Below are 17,244 nucleotides of genomic sequence, written 5' to 3'. Positions count from 1 at the left end.
GCTGAGTTTTAGCACTGCATTTCATCCACAGACTGATGGGCAATCAAAGAGAACTATCCAAACTTTGGAGGACATGTTGAGATCTTGTGTTATGCAATTCAAAGGAAGTTGGGATAGCCATTTGGCATTGATTGAGTTCGCTTACAATAATAGTTATCATTCCAGTATTGACATGGCTCCTTACGAAGCTGTCTATGGAAGACAGTGCTGTACTCCATTGTGTTGGAATGAAGTAGGAGAAAGAAAGCTCATAGGCCCAAAGATAGTACGGATTACCACTGAAAAAGTTAAGTTGATCAATGAGAAACTCAGGGCAGCTCAAAGTAGACAGAAGAGTTATGCGGATAACCGCAGAAAAGACTTGGAGTTTCAAAAAGGTGATTGGGTATTCTTGAAATTGTCCCCTTGGAAGGGCGTGGTAAGATTTGGAATGCGGAATATATTGGACCTTTTATGATTAAGGAGCGAGTTGGCCCAGTTGCTTACAAATTAATACTACCTCCGAGGTTATCAAAAATTCATGATGTTTTCCACGTGTCCCTGCTCCGCAAGTATATTGCTGATCCTTCTCATGACTTAGAAGAACAGCCTATTCGATTGAAGGAGGATCTGACTTATGAGGAGAAACCGATCCAGATACTCGATAGAAGGGAGCAGGTCCTTAGAAACAAGACGATACCTTTAGTTAAGGTATTGTGGAGTAATCATTTGGTGGAAGAAGCTACTTGGGAACCGGAAGACCTAATGAGACGATAGTACCCCCATCTGTTCTGACAGGTATGTAAATTTCGAGGACGAAATGTTTTTTAGGGGGGGTGAATTGTTACGCCCCGTCTTCGATTTACCCTTTATCTGTGTCGAAGTGAATTTCTTTATGTTTTACCGTCCTTAGTTTCAGTTTTTATCATTTGGGGGGGGTGCTAGAAGTTGACTTTTTATGGGTTAACAATTTGAGAAAATTTCCTTCATGAAAGTTGTAGAGAACGTTAAACCGAGTGCGTGCATATGTGGTACGTAAAAATTGGAATTCGTATGTGAAAGTTATGGCCTAAAATGTGGAAGTTACTGTTCATGGTAATTAATATAAATATGGAAGTTACTGTTGGTAGATTTCCATTTTCAGAAATTTTACCTAGCCCCCGGTAACTCTCTCTTCTTCTTCCCCGACCCTTCCTCCTCTTCGGCCCCGATTTTCTTCCTTTGATTTCTTCCCCCTCCGGCCGACCCACGACGAAATCTGGCTATCCCCAAGCTCATCTCCTTCCCCTTGTTGTATATGTGGTGGTGTTTTGCAGAAATTTGGCCGGAGGAGCTCGATTTTGAGCTGGGAAGGTTACTGTAGCAACTTGTAGTTTTTGCCGATTTCTGACGATTCCGGCCATCTCCGGTCACCAAACCGGCGTCGAAGGTCAGGTTTTTGCTGGAGATCATTTCCCCTAAGGTCTTGTATTCCAATTTGCTGTGTAGAGGCTGAATCGACATTCTAGGGTTCTTAAGTTTTCTAGGTTATCTTCACCGGCCAGATTCGACTGTTTAAAGGTAAAATTGGAACTTGTTGTAGTTGAGAAAGAGGTGGGGTCTGTTGAGTAGGTGGTGCTGCCAAAATTTGGTTGCCATCGGAGGTAGTGGTCGCTGGCGTGTGGGCCCCACGCACGGCCACTGTGGTTGGCTCATAGAGCTGAGTTTTAATTACTGTTTTGGCTCCAAAAATCCTATAATGATTGTAGAATTTTATACATGAAGTTTGGTGGAAATTGGTGGAATTACGAATTGAGTATAAATGGTTAATTATCGATTTACGTGAATTCGATCGCCAAATTTCTTTCGAATTTACTCTGGAATTTATATATCGATAAATGAATATTATTGGAGAATTACGGATGGATTCGATGTGAATTGAGAAGTTGGATTTTGAAGGGGGACGTTTTGAATTTCAATTTCTAATTATCATAAAGTTAATTTCCGTCCTGTAAATACATTTTTACTAGTGCTATTATTACAGGACGAGGAGTCTTCGTACGAGGAAAATACCGAGCGACGTCAGGATTGACCATATACTGTGAGTGGAGTTTTATTTTCAAAGAATGATGCATGCATTTATTTATTTGTTTCCGAGATGATAATTTGTTTATCGTATTACTTTCTCGAGCATATGGTTATTTTCGGAAATGGTTTTGGATATTCGATTATTTGAAGATTTTATGGCGTGCGGGGTCACGTCATTGGATTATGCTTATTTTCTCTTATTTATTTTTGAATTTGAGTTTATCTTGGCATGTGGGACACGTCATGGGATTCTTTTGCGAGAGTTGGGGAAGCCTTATGTATTTATGATTTTACTGTGGTTTTCGGATTTTCTTTTGCCATACTTTGGGTGACTTATCATTGCAAGCTTTGATCTTCCGCCTTTATGGCGAGGTGATGGGATCACCGAAGGCCTCCGCCTTTGTGGCGCTGGTTACTGTCTCTGTGACAGTAATTCTAAAGCCCAGTATCCTATCGCTACACTTAGTAGCGTAAGGGTATATTACGGGAGTAATGGGAGTACTTTAGCCTGGGAGGCTATCACCCAAGCCTGGGAGGCTCACTCGTATGGCTATCGTCTTCCCCTACTCACTTTATTATTTTGACTAGCGGGGCTAGTTCGGTTTCCGTTTAACCAGCGGGGCTGGCCTTATTTTCTTGAGTACCGGAGTTCGAATCTTTTTATTTAGTTTGTGACTAGCGGGGCTAGTCGGTTTTTCTTGTACATAACTTCTCTTGTTTTGTTTTCCTTAAAACATTGCAGGCATCGGGAGTTTATAGAGAAATAAATGGGGAAAGTATGAAATCCTTTTTCTTTTAAATTGTTTATTTTTGGTCCACTCACGCTAATGTGTTTTTCGTCTACTTTTCCCCTGGGCCCTTCGGTTTCAAATGCCCAGTTTACAGTGTTACTGCTCGGCGTTCAGGAGTGAGCCATAGTGACCGCATCCGCTTCCGTCATTATATTTTGTAGGTTACTTGTTTAGCCTACTGTACTCTATGTTAATTTACGTTCCTAGAATTGCTTTGATTACTGTGGGATTTGTGACCTAGACTTGTAAGGAATTATATTTGAGGTCCACGACCTAACTTTGGTGAATTGTAGTATCTTTAATCTTGGAGTTTCTTAGACTTGAAATATTTAATACACTATTATTATTTCTGAGTTTGAGTTGGTGGAATTATGGGAGCAAGGTGGCTCCAGGAGTATGTGGTTGGATTATTAGAAGTGAAATTTGTTTTCCACAGGTTTATGGGTTGTCCATTTTTAAGGGAGGTTATGCCGAAATTTTTTGGTAAACCTTCTTTAAAAGTGGGTCCCGCAGGGCCACTTCAGATTCTAGGGTGGAATCCGGGGCGGGCCTTGTCAGTCTCGGCCCTTTGGAAGCCAAAACTATAAATAATGATATTTACAATGGTAAAGTGGTGAATCGGCTTCGTTGATTTTAATTATTAAGAAGTAAATTAAGTTGCACAAAAATAAAGTAAGCAAATAAAAATAGAGACTTTGATGTAAGAGAGAAATAGAGACTTAGACATCACACCTAGCCTTACTCACGCACATAATAAAACCCCAAATTATTGTAACAACATGCTTTGATAAATTTCCCCTTAGTGCTTTGGTGAAACTACCAAGAAACCAATTAGTCATGCAATTTAACAATCTCTTTTGAAGCAAAGCTAAATTACACAACCTTTATACCATTCAAATCTTCCGGATCCTAAATGGCCTATGGTGCCGTAAGCCTAAATTCTTCTAGAACCTAAACTCACAACATCATGCTTTAATTTCAAGGTAAGAAATTCAGGCAACTTAGTTCTTCGCGTAGGAATAAGCTAAGTCACCACCTATTTAGCTACACATGCTCGCGGAATCAAGAGTTTATCTAGTTCATGTTTCCGATTCATTAATTTCCTAAAGCATGCTTCTAGGTGATAAATCTATAAACATACTTAGGTTACATGAAAGTATAGTAGCCAAAAGATTCAAAACATACATAAACATCAAAGAACATAAAGATTACATTGTTTTGTGCACAAGTTTGGACCTAGCCCCAAATTCAACTACTCACAACTCATATTTACACAACTACAAGCCATAAACATCATAAATAACAAATAAAAGAGAGCAAAGAGTGGAGAACAAGTGATATACCCATGGGTTTGGCTCTTTTTGGAGCCAAATCGAAAGCACAAGATGTCTCCCTTGCCTCCTAGATGCTATATGAGAAGAGAAATGCTTCAAAGTATAGGGATTTTGGTTTTTAGAACCCAAATCACTATACAAATCCACAAAATCTCAAGAAAAGTAAGAACAAGGCTTGAATATGTGAGAAACAAGAGAAGTGATTGATCAAAGTGTGTAGAAACTTCGGTTTTGGTGAAACCTAAGTGGCTACACACCTTTCTCTTACACAAAACTCAAATAACTATGTACAAGGTATGAAAAACTAACCTAAAACTAAAGAAGAGAGAGATTTTGATGCTCCAAAATGAGGGAGCCAAGGGGATGCACGGTTTTGGGGAGAGAGAATGAGCTATTTAAAGGCCAAGGAAATTCAAATCAAGGGTGGAGATCAAAAGGAATGAAGAGCTAGATGTGATTGACAAATGTGTAAGCACAAAATGTGGATCTAGTTTTTGACTTCACATAGAAATGACCTAGGAAGCCCATAGATATTTTGATGGAGGAGAAAAAGTAAGGGTAGAAGGGTCATTGTGTAGGGGAACAAGGTAATAAATGAGAGACAAAAGTGTAAGATGTAAGAATAAGACCCATTGTCATCTTTCAAATTTTGAATTTTAAAATAACCTAGACCTAAAGTCTTCCCACCTAAAGTCTCTAACCCTAATCAGCTCTTCCTTGTCCTCTACACATGTTCTCGGCTGGCCAACTCGGCCGGAAATGTAGGGAATCCGGCGTTAACCACCGTTGACCCATTTTTTGTCCTTTTGCTCACTTTCTTCTCCTTTCTTCCTTCAATTGAATCTCCGCAGAGAGTTAGAAATTGGCCTTTGACTTTTGCATACCAAATGTTCGTCCCTGAGTACAGATCATCCTGGTAAAATTTCAGAGCTCAGTTCACCGTGGTGTGGCCGAAAATGCTGCCGGAATCAGTACAGGTCCTGTTTTGCAGTTTTTGTCTTCTAGTGCAAAAATTTGTACCAATTTTTTGAAGGCCTTTCATTCCGAACTAGTCTTTTACTATTCATAACAAATGATGTTTAGGATGTCTAGAATGGATCTGGAAAGTTTCAACTCATTTGGAGTTCATTTGGTCAGTTTGTAGCTCCTTCTTCCTTGTATAACTCGGTTTCTCCTAGCCGGAGTATGAAAATGTGCTAAAGTTGAGTTTTTAGAGCATTTCCAAGATTTTCCATTATTTCCTAGCATGATATGGAAAACATAATAAATATATATAAATAAACACAAAGGTTTAGTAAAAGTGCAAGATTAGGAGAATAATTACTAGGTAATTATGAACCTAACACTCCCTCAACATTTCTCAACTGACCAATAAACTTTTTTTGCAATGTAAAGGTTTTAAAAGAAAATACTATAAATTTAACTTATTCCCCCCATGACCAAAAAAAAAGCTAGTTTTTTTCTTAACCCATTTTTGCACCATAAAAGTTTTTTTTTTTTTGAAGGCAACGGAAGACTGATCCATTGATATTAAAATCATACGATCTGACTTGGTCAAACTTGAGAGGTCCAAAGACCCCTCATATTACAAATCAATGCTCGAATAAAACGACTAAAATCCAAAGCTGAAACTCCAAAAAAACTAAAATCCTAAGGAACTGCAGAAACAAAATGTAGAAATTAAAAACTCCCTAACCCTACAAGGCCCTAAAATGAAACCACTGGATTGAACATCTTGATGCCTAAGACCTTCATGGTGTAGGTCGCAACACTCAACACAGCCACAGCAACATTCGAGGAATAGTATAGGGTAAAGAGCAGGATAGGTTGCCTCCCAGAAATCCCAAAACCAAGCCCAACCCTAGTGTTGGAGGAGAGGGGAACTGAACCAACTAGGCCCAGTTCACCAGCCTGCATCTGTAGCCCAGATCTGTAGAGGCCCAAAAGACCACTACCCAAACCCTTCGCCTCCCACCCCCAGATCGACCGATTCTGACCTTTCAGAAGATGCGGCCTCCACCCATCACCACTCCGATGGCCGTCCACGACCTTCCCCCATCAAGATAGCCGGAAAGAGACCGCCTTGGATCTAACTTGGGATCACCTGCAAGCAAAGGAAGAGGAGGTCCTAACACGAAGCCCCGCCAAGCGCTTCACGCCACAGAAAACCAGGTCGACGCTGCCTCACACACCACTGTCCTGCAACTCGATGCCTTCCATATACAACAATCGTCACAAAACCAGACCTAACGTCGCCCTTGCCTTCAAACCCAGCACTAAATCAAAATCCTCGCCGCAGTCCATGTACCAGACGAGAACGACGCCATAAGACGTCCTCTGACAGGCAGGATCAAACCTGACGTCGCCGCTTTGCTACACAAAACCTTAGGTTTCGGTATATGGAGTGCCGAATTTTCGGGAGCTCTCTTGTTAACAGATTGTCTTAGTTGCTCTACCATAAAAACTACTCTTGTTAGTTGAATAATGGTATAAATGAATTTCTGTATTTAAATTTTATTTGGTGGCCATTCCCCGAACAAATTTTCTAGCTCCGCCCCTATCTGGCCACATGTAATATATATATATATATATATATATATATATAAATTGATGCAAATACATATCTACTATATAGCTGTTTAGTTTGTGATAAATTTAGGAAGGAAGAAAATATAAAGTTATTGTTATCATAAAAAGCAAATTTGCAAGATATTAATCCGTTTCAGGAGAAAGGAGCTCTCACTCTCTCCATTTTGATTCATGTTTATTCTTTAGAAATAAGTGAATGTGATTAATAAATTATTTATCTTATGTCACTTGACTCTATTATTTTCTTTAGTTGAATATTCTTTAATTTCTTTTTGGGTTACATAAAGACCTAAAAGACCCTAGAGTCATTTTTTTTCTTTGACTTTCATTATGAGTCAACATTTGTAAAAACCAAGCACCACCCTGTTTGTTTCGTTTCAACTTAGAAAAATATTTAAGTGCTCTCGTCAAACCATCTTAAACTGCTATGTGATTTAACGCCCCAATGATAATTCAACACGTGTCTTGAAAAACTCAGTTATTTGTAGCAAGACCATTTACAGAAAGCATCATTCACCGACTAATCTGACACTGTCAGTGTCATGCGTTTTGGTCTACTTCGCTCGGAACTGTTTTAACCCACAAAAAAAAAAAAAAGACCATTATTCACTGAAAGGCATCGTCGTGGGTTCGAAGAGCTCACTCACTCTAAACGCCAAAAAAAATCGGTGCTGCCCTGCGATGCCGAGGAAGAGTAAAGCAAAGAAGGAAGAGATTTGCGAGGAGGTTTGCTTCTATTGCAAAGATGGAGGACTCCTCTTGGTCTGCGACTACAAGTCAGTCTCCTCCTTCGCTACTCTAATTCCACACTTGAAAAAAGTTTGTTCGTCTTTTGCTTTTCAAAATCCTCTACATCGTTTTCGTTTGCTACTCTAAGTCTCTGCAAAGCATGACCATTCTTGATTCCTTGCAATGCATTTGGTTGAACAAAGCCTTCACCTTGTTCTTCTTAACTCCAATTTCTTCATGTCAGTTGTCTATTGATTTCAAATATGTACGCAAATGAAGAATGTTTGGAATGTAGCATATGTCTCGTTCTCAGTTGAATAATCAAATGAAAAATGAAATGGGTATGTTTTTGTGATAGATAAAGTTGAGTACTTCACCGTGTTTTAGCAGTAGTTAGCTAAATAACAAAGGCTTGTTTTTGAACAGTGTTAATTTTTAGTGGTCCGGTTCCTTTTTGGGTCTTTTGGTTCAAAGATAGTGTTTACATCTTTCAGGGGTTGTCTTAAAGCTTATCATCCGGAATGTGCGGGAAAAGATGACTCTTTTGTGGAGACTGCACGGCGCTGGAACTGCAGTAAGCTGCTAATCTTTTTTCTTTTCTATCATATGATCATTCAGATTTGTCATTGTCAATGTTATATGTCCCGTTGATGAATTGTGAGAGTTTGGTGCGTGTAATCTGTTATGTTATGCATGAAACCTGACTAGACATGTTGTTCTTGTCCATGAAATGTATCCCTTTGACGCGTACTGAGATGAGTGCTAAATTTCAGAATGGCATTCTTGCTTCATGTGCCATAAGGCTGCAAAGTTTCAATGCTTTTGCTGCCCACAAGCTGTATGCGGACGCTGCCTCTGTGACTCTGAGTTTGCGGTTATTAAAGTGGATAAAGGATTTTGCAATCATTGCTTGAAGCTTGCTGTACTCATAGAAGAAAACTTGGATGCTGATTCTGACGGGGTATGATTTCTTCTGATTAATTATAAGGAAAGGTGACTCTTTAGTTTCATTTACAGCTTAGGCATACATAAATACTGAAATACATTAACAATAAATACCGACATGTATGTGTGTGTACTTTCCAAGGTATTTAAATTTGTTATTTGCTACCATGCCCTTTTTGAAGAATGAAAATCAAATGGCACATTAAATATTAGTGATTCTCTGGCTTCGGTGGATACTATGTGACCACTAATATTTATATCTCTATTCAACATTCTGTCACATAAATCCATCAGACTCATTCTAGACAAAAACTTGGAAGTAGTTAAAACCTTGTCAATTAACCCTTTGTGCTTAGTGGCAATGGCAAGTTGGCAACTAAGAAAATTTTCTTTCCTTTTTGAAGTGTTGTAAATGTAATTTTTATTTTTTGACACATCTCAGCTTGCTACATAATTTTCTCATCTTCGCCTCCAGATCTACATTTCCTGTACTTCATAGAGCCTATGCATTAGAGTTTTTCTTGGAGGCCGTAGACATTTTAAGTTGTGAGCCAAGGCTTCCATTCGCCATGTGGACCTGTTTACTAATTAGGGTATGGAACACCAGGATTTGTCAGCATCCTTGCAACAGATTTCGCTAGTTTTCATGGCGAGTTTCCCTTGTTTTTGTTGTTAACTATCTCTTTGAGGGATTTTGGTGCATGTTCTCCTTGGGTTAGTTGTAATATCGTTAATTTTTATTAATAAATTTCCCTCGTACCTGTGGAATTCTATTAAAACAAAACCTCCTGATGTGGGATATACTCTCAACAATAAGACAAAACTAAATGGGAAGAGCACAAATTTACATGGTTTGGCATACTTTGGTTATAATTTATTTCTCAAAATGTTTTTCCCCTTTTTCCTCATTTGTTTTTTCTTCTTCTATTTTTGTTTTTCGGTTTCTTTGTTTGTGCAGAAGTGGAGCATGTCAGTTCTTTTGTTCAATGATATAATATAACTTTCGTGTTCTTTTTCACCTCACAGTATGTTCTTTTCCTTTTCAGGGCAGAGTTGACTTCAAAGATATAAACACATTCGAGTACTTATTTAAGGAGTATTGGCAGGTAATGAAAAAGAAAGAACGCTTGTCTGCAGAACATGTCTACTCTGCGAAAAAGTTATTAAAGAAGGGAAAGAATTACGTGTGTGACTTTGATTCGAGTATAATTTATAAGAAAGAAGAAAAATTTTCAGAATCCGATGAAGAAAGTGACCTTCAGGTGTCTGATTATGATGGAGTGGAAAGTGGAGAAGAATACATGCCAGTTGCCAAAAAGAAGAGATCCAAGGGAAAACAGTGTGCAGTGAAAAGAAAAGTAGAAGCAGAGAAACGAGAATTTATGGGATGGGGATCAAAGTCTCTCCTAGAATTTCTTGCTTCTATGGGTAAAGATACATCCAAGGAGTTGTCACAGTATGAAGTCACCTCTGTGGTTACAGACTATTGTAAAGAAAACAAGCTTTTTGACCCAGAAAAGAAGAAGAAAGTACTTTGCGATGCAACCTTGCAGTCTCTTTTAGGGAGGAAAACATTGAATAAAAATAGTATATATAACCTTCTGACTTCCCATTTTGCTGACAATCTGGAAGAGTCAACAGAGGGGGATGAGAGTGGAAGTAGTTCCGAAGACAAAGATGAGAGTTTTATGGGTACCTGTAAAAGGCAGATCAAGTTGAGCCCTAAAGTACCAGATGTGCAGAAAAGCTGTTTTGCTTCCATAGTTCCTGAAAACATCAAGCTTGTGTACCTGAAGAGGAGCTTAGTGGAGGAATTGTTAAAGCAACCTGAGACTTTTGGTGAGAAAGTAACAGGATGTTTTGTGAGAGTCAAATCTGACCCAAATGATTATTCACAGAAAAATTCTCACCAGCTCTTGCAAATTAAAGGTAATTTCATAGTGGTGTATGCTTCTGAATGTTAAGAAGTTCAACTCTGCTTGTTGCAAATGTCTTCAGAAATGCATGAGAGTAAAAATCCCATGATATTTTAGTAGGGATTTTGTCTTTGTGTTAGCTTGGGGGAGTACCATCGGTCTTGTTATGCAGAGATTACCATTTCTGTTACAACTTATCATGACAACACAAAAGATCTTAAATGTTATCTTGAAATATATGATTGACAACTTCCCTGAAAAATTAAACTTTTGGGTTCTAGAGTTTGTGTAACATGGTATCAGATTTTTGGGTTGTAGGAGGCCCTAGGTTCGAAACAATCAATCCTCATTTCCCACTGTCTGCATTTGTTAGTGTCTCCACGGGATGGACATGAGAAATGGTCTAGACTAAACGTACCTTATTGTCTCATTTCCTAACAGCTTAAACTTTTGAGATTTATATTTTGTCTGTCATAAAGGCTGTCTTCCCATATTAAAATTCATAAAGATAAAGTTATAAATGTAGAGAAAACTGGAGAAATTTACCTTATCAGCAACAGGTTAGTTTAATTTAATGTTATTGAGACTGAAGCATGTCTATTTGTGCTAACACAATCTTGACTGGATAGAGTGACCTTTTAGATTACCATGCATATAGCTTGAGCTTCCTTTATAACTTATGAAGGCTATCGAGTTCATTTTTCAACATATATGGCTCGAATTGTCAATGGAAAGTAAAGCGTTGGAAACTGGTTTTGTCAAAAGAAAATCAATATGTGTATATGCATGCTCCTTGTTTCAGAATGCATTTAGCTTTTGATTTTCATTTAAGTCACTAGGATCTTAATTATTCTCATGCAAGGAGCCAAGGATTAGGATAAGCATGCAATATGGAATTTTTATGTGCTCAACACTTCCAAAGAAGAGGCTGCTGATTCTTGAATGCTCAAACTGTGATCCTGCCAAATTTGCTTATTGTATCATCGTTATATGATTAATGTTCTGTTTTGTGTTGTTCTTACCCTGACAGGTATAAAGGAAATTTTGAGGAACGGCAGAGAGGATACAGAAATACTTATGCAATTTTTCAGCAATTTTAAAGATTTACCTGTTTCCAAGCTGTCAGATGATGACTTCTGTAAGGTAATATCATTGTGACTGTTTGATTTTCCTTTTCTAATTAGGGATATAGAATGGCAATTATTTTCAATAAGATGGTCAAAGTTATTTAAGGTTTTATCTCCCCCCCCCCCCCCAATTATAAATATATACTACAGAATTTACAAGAGAGAATTAGGTAAAGTTTCTGTGTTGGAACAGAGATTGTCCAGATTCTGGAGTTGAGCAATGTAAGAAATGAGAACCTAAGTTTTGTCAGATATGACTTGTAAAAGTTCATTGTTATTACTGGTCGTTACTACTTTGATTTTTCCGCTTGTCATTCCTTATTAATTTTCATAAAGATTCTTCTTTAATTTAAAGCCAAATTACAGTCCCCAATGTTATGAATCAATTTAAGTTACTATAAGTTTGTAGTTTGCAGTTTTGCTTTAGGGAATAAACCTTAGTTGAGTATTACATGCAGGAAGAATGTGAAGATTTGCATCAGAGAGTGAAAGATGGCCTCCTTAAAAAGCCAACTATTGTAAGTTGAGTTATTTTATGCGTAGGTAGTAATTAATTTATCGTGTTTCCTATAATGATGTTGCAGGCTGTTGAACTATTGTAAGTTAAGTTATTTCAAGCATAGTTTAAAAGGATTTTTTTTTAGTTTTTATTTTTGGCCCGGTCAAGTGCTCCATTTCTGAGTTTTATAAACAATTGCATAGATATTCTAATCTGATCATTAGATGGGTTACATTTAAATCTCTTCTACACTTAACATTTTCAGATATCCAAAATCAAACCATAAATTATACAAACCATCCAGTCACTTTATGATTTACATAAGTAACTGAGGCAAAAAATACATTAGAATCTGGTTGTGTATGGAAAGTAATTGAGACAAGAATACGTTAGAATCTAGTTCATTAGATTTTGTATTGAAAGTAGTTGTGGCAAGAATACATTTAAATCTAGTCAGTTAGATTGCCTACATATGGACAGTTGCCATCCGCAGAGACCCATATATGCTCTTGCTACTTGTTTCTTTTTTTGTAAGCATTTGGTTTCCATTAATAATTGTATCAGTGGTCTTTACGTTTTGGTTTAAGATTTAAATTGTATAAAGCTTGTACAATATCTGGGGTTTTAGCCGGTAATTGTATGTATTGCAACCAGTTAACCTGGGTTTTCTTGTTTAATAGGTGGAGCTTGAACAGAAGGCTAGAAGTCTACATGAGAATATAACAAAGCACGTATGTTTTCTGGCTTCAACCTAAAAATAGAATTTCGATTTAGTCATAGTTCATTCAAAATTTCGCAATAGTTTCAGGTGTCTAGCAAATGGACAGCAGGCATTCTTACGAAATTTTCATCTCACATTGTTTGTGGACATTAATTGTGATTTGAATCTCTATTAGTGGCAAACTGAAACTTTATGCTACAACTACAAATATCTGAAGGATTTTTTTTCTCTCTCTCTAAGGTTAGAAACAGTTATTTACCTGATGTGAACTGAAAGAGTAAAAAATAAACAACCATCATCAGGATGTTTTTCAGAAAATCTGCTTGAAGAAAACGTCAAAGTCAAATTTTCCATTCAGAAATTGAAGTACAGAAAAAAAACATTTCCATTACTGTCCTGGAAACTTTTTTGACTAATAGTTTTCATAATTCAGCCAAATTGGCTTTGAGAATTCATGTTCCCTTTTTGGTCATGTCCTGCCAACTGCCATCAAGACATTCCAATGCTGTTTATAATTTCTACTTATTTAACTATGGAGTGAATCAGACTATATAGTGAGCCTTTGAAAATATCAAAGATGTAACTTTTGCATTATGTAAATGCTTCTATTTATAGTCTGCACTAGGTTACAATGGAATGAATTAGACTATCTACTCAGTAGGCCTTTCTATGTATGGTTTGAATTACATATGTATGTGCTGGTATTTCAAGTAAGTTTATATTACTATTGGTGTTTCTCAATTTGATCAGAACTCTCTTAATATATAATGTTTAGTATTTGGAATATTCCTATTTGATTGTCACCATGATTTTTAGCAATGCCAATGAATTATCCAACAGCTTTTTAAAGCTCAAATCCTACCCAAGACATTTGTATTGTCCAGTATATATTTGTATCTTTATTGGTATATGTAAATTTTAATGTTCTTACTTGTTGATATTGTTATCTTGTTGTATTATCTGGCTGAAAATTTCAGTGGCTTGCAAGAGAACTGACACTGTTGCAGAAGCGCATTGACCTGGCAAATGAAAAAGGATGGAGGAGAGAATATCCTTCTATTAAGTTAATTAATATAGCAACAAAGGTAGAGCAATGACATGTGGAAAATTCTAATTTATTGACATTGTTATAATACATAGTTGTAGAATCCTGTAGATCTACGGAAGTTCAAATTGTATATGAAACCTATTTTCATATGTTTGCAACATGAACATAAATATGACCTTTCCCATATCAATTTTTTTTTGTGGGGGGGGGGTGCTCGTATCTTTAGGTTTTATTTGGATAAGAAAGAATGTGAGGTTGACTACCTCCTCCAGATAAGAAACTTTGCTATTTTTTTTATTGATACCCAGAAATCCCCGCTACCCACATTATGGACCTGCAGCTTTGGCTGCGGCTTCCTCCTGTACTGTACAATCTCTAGGAGACAGAAAACTATAACAAATAGCAATGTGAGTAACCTTGCGGGGGTTCAACCCAGGACCACATGGGAGCAAAGCATGACCTGACTATTCCTACTAACCCATCGGTGGGACCTCCTCTGTAATTTTCTTTTGGTAGCTAGAAATCCCATAAAGCGTGATTCATGGACCTGGGCTCAAAACTCAGCAGACAATCTTCAGGAGACAGGAACTAACAAATAGCTGGGTTATGTATCCAGGGATCTCAAACCCCAGATACAAGAAACTTTACTAACCTTTGGCCTGAACATTCAAACTAACTCGATCACCTGCTGCTTGATTGCCCTGCATCTCTATTGTCAAAGCTTTTTAGGAGGCTAGTTTGAGTTGGGATGACTCAGCTCTGTGCAATGCATTACTATATGAGAACTTTTAAGTTCTTCAGAGGAATTGTTGGAGGTGTAAATATTGGGAGATGTACTTTGTTGGGCGTAGTTTGACGATGTGAAGGGAGAAGTGGACCATTTATTGGAAAAGGTTCTGTTCTGTGTTACCTCATGGTTTTGATGTTTCTATTAGTTCAGGATTACAGGGGTACCTATTTGTTTGTATTGCCTTCAGGTTTCCTTATGATGTGATTTGTTGTGTTCTTGCTAGTGTACTGCATGCTCTCATGGTTTTGATGATTTTATTAGTTTAGCGGGCTGGTGTTTTCCACTGTTCCCTTGTTTCTGATAAAAAGTTTTGTTTGAAATTAAATGAAAAAAGATAGAATAAAGTGAACCTTGACCAATATTTTCTGTATACGCTTGATGCGTACATGAATAAGAAGCTGCTACTTGAAACACCATCAGAACAATCACGGCTGTTAAATGAGGTTCCGGAAGTAATTGCAGCCATAGAAAAATGTGATCCTGTTCTTGAGTACTCCAGAAGCCAGGATAAACAAGGAAATGATGGCTCTTCCGAATCTGCCCCCAGAGAATCTCCTCAAACTCCCGGCACTGCTCTAGCCAATGGAACCTCATGGCGTGCAAATGGCAGAACAGATCCTGCAGGTTTGTTTCAAATCTATGTAAATTGTACGATATTGTTTCCTACAGTTTGTTCATCATTGTTTCCACTTACCAATGAGAACTTGGACATGCTTGCATTTAGAAACTACGTTTCTGGATCATGACAACTTTGACAATTTTATTCTGAGCGACAAGGTTTTCATTCACAAACTGTAAAACTGTAGTATGTTGACAATTCTAATGGTTATAAAATGCTACTCTTCTTTTAAATTAGTTTGGTGATGAACCTGAATTTGATTTAATATTAGATTCACTCTGATTTGTTGTAAGTGGTCTTCTTGTTGTATCATTCCTTTTTCAAGATTCACTGCTTTTTCCTTTGATGAGCATGTGAATTGTTTGGATTTTTGACATTTATTTTGCTGAATATTCTGCAGGTTCACTGCTAGACCAGGAGAGAGACCTGGAGGGTGCAGCAGCTAAACGTAAGAGAAAGCAGGCTTCAGCAAACTTTGAACAGAGCTCTAGTATAGATGGTATGGTTTATTTTTTTTGTTCAGTTGGATCATGTCCTTGATTTTTCTTTAAATGGGCATATGAGAGGTCCGTAATATCTAATGGTTTTAAGTTTGTAAATAATAGTTTTGGGTATGAACTGGTATGCTTGTATGAGTGAAACAGAAAAAAAAAAGTATTAAATGGAATGAATTGGTTGGTGAATAATTCAAACTTTGATCATGTTGGTCGCAAATTTTATAAATTACTATTTAACAGTTTGCAAAAGATAGTCTAGAGGTATTTCCAATGCTGTTGGTGACAAGTGGACAACAAGTGAATCTCTCAAGTTATTTGCTATTAGGTTATAGGTGACAAGTACGAATTTTGTCGTTTGCTGCCTAGTATCACAGAGGAGGCATTGACATTTGCTCTTCTCTAATCAATACATGTCAACTGTTCTAGGGTGAAAAAAAGTAGAACTGCTCATAAGTATCCTTATGCCTCCCCTGCTTCCGCCCAATCCAACAATGTTTCTGCAAAACTCCTGATATGCTGCATTCACATTTAGGGGCAGTATTTCTGCATTTGGTTTTCTTCTTGTGTAGTTTGATGTGTATGTGTATTTTCTTGACTTTCCTACAGGTTCAAATGGTGACCATGAGAGAGACCTGGAAGATGCAAAGGATAGATCTAGGAGAAAGAAAGTTCCTACGATTCATGACTGCAAGCAGTCTCCTTGCATTCCATCTGGTCAGGCAGCAGAACTAGAGGAACCTAAAGTAGCTCGACTAGAAAGGATGAACTGTGAAAGCACATCTGAAGTTAAGGTAATTGAGTTGAGCGATAACGATGAAGATGTAATTGTTTCAGTTAAAACACCTGCACTTGAAGTCCCAGGTTCTGATTTATGGTATTGTATGAGTCCACTTGGTGAAATGAGGGGCCCCTATAAATTGTCATTGCTAAAGCTATGGAGCGTCTCGAGTGGCAATGAATTAAGATACAAGGTTTGGAGAGTGGGTCAGAGCAAAGAGGAGGCAATCTTTCTCAATGATGCCATTCACGGAAATTTTCCAACATGTAGAAATGCTTCCAAATTGTAGACTGGTACTTGACTTGCTGTTGACAGTAATTTTATGAAGAGAGAAAAAAGAAAAAAGAAAACTATTATAAATGAAAGTTTCATGATTTAGTTTACGTGTTATGTTAGAGGCGTATTCCTCGTACAAACGGGGGGTGCCAAAAATTAGGTTTGATGAGATTTTTATTGTCGGTTGCAAGTCCGGCGTAAGTTTTGTAATCAATCAGGTACTAGTGTAGACAGCAATTTGGGCTATATGTGTTGCAATTTGGGTATATTGCTTGTGTGATGCGTGATTCTCATTCAAAATGTTGTTTCTTTTGTTAAATTACTATGAAAACCATTTAGACCATTGAAGACACTTCAGCTCTTTTTGGAGGATTGTGTGATTTGATCGCAAGTAATTGAGTTTGATCACTCCTAAGCCTCTGAATATTTGAGACCTCAAATCACCCATCTCTGCTTCCATTTGACGCAAGTATTCTCAGCCTCTGCATGCTTTACTACTTGCACAAGTATTCTCAGCCTCTGCGTTGGAACTTGCAATT

The 17,244-nt window shown here is 37.5% G+C and overlaps 1 protein-coding gene across 1 annotated transcript; it reads left to right on the top strand.

Annotated features, from left to right (window-relative positions):
* Positions 1-7,348: 7,348 nt before the first annotated feature.
* Positions 7,349-16,971, top strand: LOC112174374 (uncharacterized protein At5g08430). Its single transcript, XM_024312132.2, has 11 exons — positions 7,349-7,536; positions 7,984-8,063; positions 8,263-8,450; positions 9,481-10,363; positions 11,381-11,493; positions 11,936-11,995; positions 12,657-12,707; positions 13,675-13,745; positions 14,909-15,159; positions 15,555-15,653; positions 16,258-16,971. The coding sequence occupies exons 1-11, from the start codon at positions 7,442-7,444 to the stop codon at positions 16,716-16,718; spliced, it is 2,352 nt and encodes a 783-aa protein (XP_024167900.1). The 5' UTR covers positions 7,349-7,441; the 3' UTR covers positions 16,719-16,971.
* Positions 16,972-17,244: the final 273 nt, after the last annotated feature.

This window comes from Rosa chinensis, chromosome 6, assembly GCF_002994745.2.
Source record: "Rosa chinensis cultivar Old Blush chromosome 6, RchiOBHm-V2, whole genome shotgun sequence".
NCBI classification, from domain to species: Eukaryota; Viridiplantae; Streptophyta; class Magnoliopsida; order Rosales; family Rosaceae; genus Rosa; species Rosa chinensis.
The sequence above is the reverse complement of the archived record's forward strand: the minus strand, read 5'-3'. Positions and strand labels throughout refer to the sequence as shown.